The sequence below is a fragment of the Colobus angolensis genome, unplaced genomic scaffold, assembly GCF_000951035.1.
Source record: "Colobus angolensis palliatus isolate OR3802 unplaced genomic scaffold, Cang.pa_1.0 Scaffold11, whole genome shotgun sequence".
Classification (NCBI taxonomy): domain Eukaryota; kingdom Metazoa; phylum Chordata; class Mammalia; order Primates; family Cercopithecidae; genus Colobus; species Colobus angolensis.
This window is the reverse complement of record NW_012112030.1, coordinates 1,643,743-1,650,742: the sequence shown is the minus strand read 5'-3', so window position 1 is coordinate 1,650,742 and position 7,000 is coordinate 1,643,743. Positions and strand designations below refer to the sequence as shown.

The 7,000-nt window shown below is 51.5% G+C and overlaps 1 protein-coding gene across 3 annotated transcripts in view; it reads right to left on the bottom strand.

Annotated features, from left to right (window-relative positions):
* The window catches only part of CD9 (CD9 molecule), a 40,652-nt gene that overhangs the window by 31,510 nt on the left and 2,142 nt on the right, over window positions 1-7,000 (bottom strand). Inside the window, exon 2 of one of the 3 annotated variants that reach the window (XM_011951657.1) lies at window positions 2,790-2,915. The exons of the other annotated variants lie outside the window; for them this stretch is intronic. Coding sequence (XP_011807047.1) covers window positions 2,790-2,915 — 126 coding nt within the window. The remainder of the gene's footprint in view (window positions 1-2,789; window positions 2,916-7,000) is intronic. 3 annotated transcript variants of the gene reach the window in all.

Here is a 7,000-nt window from a genome sequence, read left to right as displayed (position 1 = left end):
AAAAAAAAAAAAAACCCTAAAATCCTAGAATAGGTTTTGAATTAATAAATTCGTAATTAATAAAACTGCCTTATTATGGTATTTTTAGCCTCAGTCAAGGATCTTCTCCTATGCCCATGTGTGGTGTTGTTTCTGCGCTTGGATAATAACACACAGCTCAGACTAGGAGTGTCAGCAAGGGACTGGCACCTGAAGCTGTGAAGCTCGGTTCTGAGGTGGAGGCTTGGCAGGAGGCACCAGCTGCTTGGCCTGCCCAGGGGTGTTCACTGGAAACTTGGATGTGTATTGGGTAAGCTCTGAAGGGTTTCTTTTCTTTTTTTTTTTTTTTTTTTGAGATGGAGTTTCACTCTTGTCACCCAGGCTGGAGTGCAGTGGCACAATCTCAACTCACCGCAACCTCCACCTCCTGGGTTCAAGCGATTCTCCTGCCTCAGCCTCCCCAGTAGCTGGGACTACAGGCGCACGCCCCCATGCCTGGCTAATTTTGCATTTTTAGTAGAGACGGGGTTTCTCCACGTTGGCCAGGCTGGTCTCAAACTCCCGACCTCAGGTGATCCGCCCGCCTCGGCCTCGCAAAGTGTTGGGATTACAGGTGTGAGCCACCACGCCCGGCCTGAAGGGTTACTTCTCTAACAGAGCTCACAGGAGCCACTATTTCTTCCCGTGGGTACAATGCCCGGCAAAAGGATTGAACAGGAAGGGCCCTTAAGACCCTGGTTTCTGATTTTTCTCCAAGTCAGTAGTTCCCAAACTTCTCTCCACAGGGACCTTCTCTGGAATCACATTAACCCGGGCCCCTTTCCAAGTCAGGCTGCTTTGCCTTTCCCAGTTACTCAACCCGCTGCTTCTCAACTCCTCGGGAGTCTAGCTCCCCAGTTGATCCCTCCTGAGACATTCCTCCTTTCTTAAAGTCCTCAGAGGACAAGCCTTTCCATCTGCATTTGGAGGGAAGGAGAAGAGAGACGGACCTCCACGCTTCCTGAACAAAGACAAAGCACCAAGCTATGGAAAAAGCTAAGCGAAGAGGCCTAACCTGGCTGGAGGATCATAAAGTTGCATTTTTCTTTTTTTTTTTTTTTGAGATGGAGTCTCGTTCTGTCGCCCAGGCTGGAGTGCAGTGGCCGGATCTCAGCTCACTGCAAGCTCCGCCTCCCGGGTTCACCCCATTCTCCTGCCTCAGCCTCCTGAGTAGCTGGGACTACAGGCGCCCGCCACCTCGCCCAGCTAGTTTTTTGTATTTTTTAGTAGAGATGGCGTTTCACCGTATTAGCCAGGATGGTCTCGATCTCCTGACCTCGTGATCTGCCCGTCTCGGCCTCCCAAAGTGCTGGGATTACAGACTTGAGCCACCGCGCCCGGCCAAAGTTGCATTTTTTGTGTGGACTAGAAATACAGAGCACTCATTAAACTAACCGAGAGTGAAAAACACTCCTTGGGCAATGATTAAGCTGAGGGTCAGACAGACGGGTGGGAGGCCAGCTGTCCCATCTGAGCTGCACTGGATTACCAGGGAATTTAGGGTTTTTCATGCCTTTCACAAAGTCCCCTGTTATGCCCCCATTGCAGCCCCCGGGGAACGGTGAGGCAACCTGCTTCTTATGGCTGAAATACGGGACTCAGGACAGAGCAGGGGTTGTCTGGAAACTGAAGGAGAAAAACCAATACGGAGTGTTTATAGCGTGAGTTCAGGCTGGGCGTGGTGGCTCACATTTATGATCCCAGTGCTTTGGGAGTCCTGAGGCTGAAGGGCTGCCTGAGACCAGGAGTCCAAGACCAGCTTGGGCGACATAGAGAGACCCTCTCTCTACAAAAAAATTAGCCGGGTATAGTGGTGTGTGCTGTAGCCCCAGCTACTTGAGAGGCTGAGGCCAGGATTGTGTAAAGCCCAGGAGTTTGAGGCTGCAGTGAGCTACGATGGTGCCACCATACTCCGGCCTGGGCAACAGAGAAAAAGAATTAAAAAAAAAAAAAAAAAAGGATGTCTATGGGCCTCCAGAAAGAGACATACCATTTTTCTGGAGGCAGGTCGTACTGATTCCAAGGAATTCCCAAAAAGGAATTTCCCTAAAAAGGTTAAGATGTACTAGCCTACGATGACAGGATATAGTACGTAAAAACTATCCACAACTAAGTATTTTTGGAGGGGTGGGGGGAAGGAAATTACCAGATAGATGATATAATTATTATAAAATTATCTCAAAAACAATTATCTCATCTGGGGACAGGATGTTGCTTTCTACGGCTGCAGGCCATCGCTTGATGGAAAATGAGAATGTCCCTGGACCAGCATGACTTTTTCCGTGGAATAAAACAGGCAAGCAATCTGCAGTCAGGCCTTAAAACATATTTAAGAAACGTAGGCCAGGCGCAGTGGCTCATTCCTGTAATCCTAGCATTTTGGGAGGCCAAGGCGGGCGGATCGCTTGAGCCTAGGAGTTTGAGACCAGCCTGGGCAACATAGTGAGATCCTGTCTCTACAAAAAAATTAAAAAGTTAGCTGGGTGTGGTGGTACATGCCTGTAGTCCCAGCTACTCAGGAGCTCAGAGGGCTGAGGTGTGAGGAGCGCCTGAGCTGGGAGGTTGAGGTTGCAGTGAGCCATGATTGTTAATACTGTACTCAAGCCCGGGTGACAGAGTGAGAACTGTCTCCAAAAAAAAAAAAAAAAAGAAATGTAGAAAGACCAGCCCCCGACCTCCAGCCCGCCACACTTTTTTGTCTTCTGAATTTCCTTCCTAGTTGCAAAGGATTTTTCCCACTCTCTGAGGCCATGGGTCTGACCGGCTTTCACCCAGATTTTCAGACTCTTAACAATGAAGTCGTGGCTCTTCTGTATATACGGGGTAAAGCCTGTTTCTGCAAGGATTTGGTTGAAAAGACCTGAGGTAGATCCAAATAAAGTCCCGCTGACCCCAACCTGGGGGAGGGAGCAACACAGAACATAAACATGCAGCTTCCTCAAACTTCTCCACTCTCCTTTTCCCAGCTCCACACACACAGGTCTGTCTAGAACATGCTGCCAGTAGGACCACAGAAGCTGTGGCTGGGGTGACCTCAGGCCCCCTACCCTCACAGCCAGGCTCACCCAGGTGAGAACCACACCCAGGCAAGAACCATCAAGGTTCGTGTTCTTTAGAAGAAGAGACGCTTTTGTAAATCCAACGTATTATTAAGTTCCAAACCCAACCCTGCAACCACGTCCAAACGCTACGCCTCCTTATAAAATTGAACATAACAGCAAAACAAAAACAAACAAACAAAAAAAGCAGACAAAACAAACACAGGACCCGTGTGTGTAAGGGGTGAGAAGGCTGATCTGCGAGCCCAGCAGCCGCAGAGGACTCATCTAGAGTCAGTCCTGGCAGGGCCCTAGCAGCTGCTTCCTCCGAACACAATAGAGCAGGGTCTGGAATGGTGCTGTGGGCCACCATGAAAAGAAAGGGGCAGAAACCGTGAGTGTGAGCATGTGCAGAGGAACCCTTACCGTCATCAAAAGATCGGGTCTTTCTTGTTCACACCCATTGTGGGTGCAGGGGAGAGACCATCAAAATTCTGGGCAATGGCCGGGCTTGGTGGCTCAAGCCTGTAATCCCAGCACTTCGGGAGGCCGAGACGGGCGGATCACGAGGTCAGGAGATTGAGACCATCTTGGCGGTCAGGAGATTGAGACCATCTTGGCTAACACGGTGAAACCCCGTCTCTACTAAAAATACAAAAAACTAGCCGGACGACGTGGCGGGCGCCTGTAGTCCCAGCTACTCGGGAGGCTGAGGCAGGAGAATGGCGTGAACCCGGGAGGCGGAGCTTGCAGTGAGCTGAGATCCGGCCACTGCACTCCAGCCTGGGCGGCAGAGCGAGACTCCGTCTCAAAAAAAAAAAAAAAAAAAAAAAAAAAATTCTGGGCAAAGGATGCAGACACCTGGCCTCAGCTCACCTCTCCCCAAGCCTGCCAGCTTCGCCCCAGCGCAGGCTGTCTGGGCACTGGAGGTGGGAGCCATTTTATGCAACAGTCCCAGCAACTTGCTTCTGGGGGAAAAGGCAGACCGTGGGGAGGGGCTTTTGCCGCTGCCGCCCAACTTGTCCAAGCCCTGCCCAGATCCAGAATCCTGATCCTTAGGGTTTCTCTGACACGCGATTTTATCTTCAGAAGCGGGGCCTCCCCGTAGCCAAATGAGCAGTAGCGACCCATGAAATGGAGTCGGGGTTTTGATGTACAGGACAAAAGCTGGCGCTGATACAGGAAGAGGCAAGGAGGCCGGTGTGTGGATGGCGAGGGTCCTCCTGGCCACACTTGCGGTTTAGACTTCCACACCAGAGAACTGCTCCCACCCTCCCCAGGGCCCCAATCCACTCTCCACTAGTGAGTAACAAGAGCTACCATTGGAAGACGCGTCTAGTGCAATCTACTATGCTAAGTGCGCTACACACGTTCCCCATCTAACTGTCACAGCAACCCTGTGCCGTGGTCACCAGTCCTATCTGGTGATGAGACACGTAACCCGGGATTGGTGCTTTGACCACTAGGCTACGTACTAACGCATATGGGCAATGAACACAGAACTCCCTCAGAGAGAGACCCCAGCCAGTGTGAGGAGAGGGAACTGAGCGGTAAGAGGAAAGAGAAGCAACAGCTGGGCTCTTGCTCCAGAGGTAAAGGCCAAGAAAAGCTGAATTCTGAGGACAAGCCTTGGTATCCATCTCCCATTTCCAATTCGTGACTTGTATTTTGTTTATTATTATTTATAGATTTAGGGGACACGAATGTAGCATTGCTACATAGTGGTGAAGTCTGGGCTTTTAGTGTGGCCATCACCAGCATAACATGCCTTGTACCCAACACTGGTTCCTGTTTTGGGTGTGTGGGAAAGTCCTGTTGCTGCATGTGGTGTGGGGAGGGGCGCTGGGTTCGTAGACTGAGCCTGAAAGGACCTTTTGAGACATCTGTTCCAAGCCATTGTTTTACAGATGAGGAAACTGAGGCTTAGAGCACAGAAGTGACCAGCCCAAGGTTTCAAGGTGAGTTGAGGACAGAGCTGGACTCACATCCAGGTCTTTGAATTCCCAGTTTAGGTCTCTGTGTTTCGCACTAGCCTCCCCTAGGTCCAGGGGATACGGTTTCTTGGAAAGAGACCTCCAGCCCTGCACTGCTATTTCCATTAGGGAGTGAGGGGTGAGAGACAGTAAGCAAAGGGGCTGAGGGAGGTGGGGAGGGGACTGGGCTCTCTCTATACAGCCAAACCTTTCCTTCTTTTGCCCTAAGGAGTTCCTCCCCTTGTCCGACCAGAAAGAGGGCAGACATGCAAGTGTTAGACTGGACTGGCCCTAACCTTGGCTCCCCATTTCAGCTGGAGGTAAATACTTGTATTGTCTACCACATGGACATCAGCAAGATGTTTTCCCTCTCAACTGGTTTTTGGGGAGTGGGCGGGCAGGCACGGAGATCTGAAGGAAATGTAGAAACAACCAAAATAGAGCTAGGAGGGCTGGTTCTGGAGGCACTGGAAGAACAAACTGATTTGCTGGTTGGCTGTGGCCATCAGACCTGGGAAGGGCAGGCTGTGCAGAACTGGCCATCAGGGAGTGATCCACGGGGATGAGATCAGGCCAGGGAAGAGGCACAGCCCCCCAAGAACCATCCTACTCTACTGAGGCTGGCCTCTCTCTGGATGCCTGCTGGACACCCCCTCTCGGCATCCTCTGTGTGAAGCACCGCTGGGCACTGGCCTCACAATTCCTGCTTTTCAAGGCCCACATCAGGTTCCAAATGCCAAGTTTATAAATGTCTGGTCTCAAGAGAGAAACGGATGTGGTGACAATATAATCACCCAAGCAGTTCCCTTGGGTTACAGTTTTCCTTAAGAGAGTTTTGGGAGCTTCATTCCACCCTTCTCCCGTTCCCACTCAGCAGCCAAACCCAGTTGGGTGAAGTAACCTAGTTCTGAGACCGCCCTGCCCCGTCATCTCGGATAAGTCACCTAACCTCCCTGGAAAATAGTTTCCTGATCGTCAGTACAGTGAGGACAATGCTTCCTGCTCTTGGCTACATCACGGGGCTGGAACAAGAAAGCCTCTAAAGACTAAGACTCTGCACAAGTGGACCGACCACAGTCTTCCTTTTCATTACATCATCTCCTGGGGATGAGGGCTTCATCTCCACAGGGACCCAGATACCGGACAAATGAGCAGTAATTCAGGAAAGCATAGCTACTGCCCACCTTCCTGCTTCTGATGAAGATCGAAGAGGACAGAAGTAAAGTAGAGGCCCCAGGAGTTGTAATACTGGCTCTGTCTCTGTGATCCTGGGTAAATCACCCCATCTGTCTTCCTCTGGCTGCCTCACTATGAATAAGAGGGCTGGACTGCACCATCTTCAAAAGTCATCCCAAACATTTCCAGTGTGAGTGATTTCTGTTTCAGACTACATAGCTCATCAGCTGCACCTAGGCCGGGGCCAGGGGTAGGGGGCTCTGAATACGAGTGGGGTGGCAGGCTGAGGACAGTATGGACAGATTGCAGGCCAGCAGGCCACAGACAGAGTAGATACCACTGGCTGTGGGAGCCTCACATCAGCTTCCTGCATATGCCATGGGGCAGATGGGGGTAGGGAGGCACACGGTGGCAGTCTGTGTTTCCCTGCAGTCCCAAACCTGGATGCAGTCTAGGCAGACAGCTGAGGACTAACCAACATAGGCAGGGAGAGACTGTACCTGGGAGGGGAGAGGAAAACTCCCAAAGGTCAGCGGTGGGTGAGGCCAGCTGCCTTCCCACATACTTTTCTGCTGCCAGGAATTGGTGAAAGGAAGAAGCTAAACATGGCAGCTGGCTGGTTGCTGGGGTGGGTGGCAACACAGGAGGAGAGGGGTGCCCATGGCCGGCAGGGTCTTCTTTTTTTTTTTGAGGCGGAGTCTTGCTCTGTCACCCGGGCTGGAGTGCGGTGGCCAGATCTCAGCTCACTGCAAGCTCCGCCTCCCGGGTTTACGCCGTTCTCCTGCCTCAGCCTCC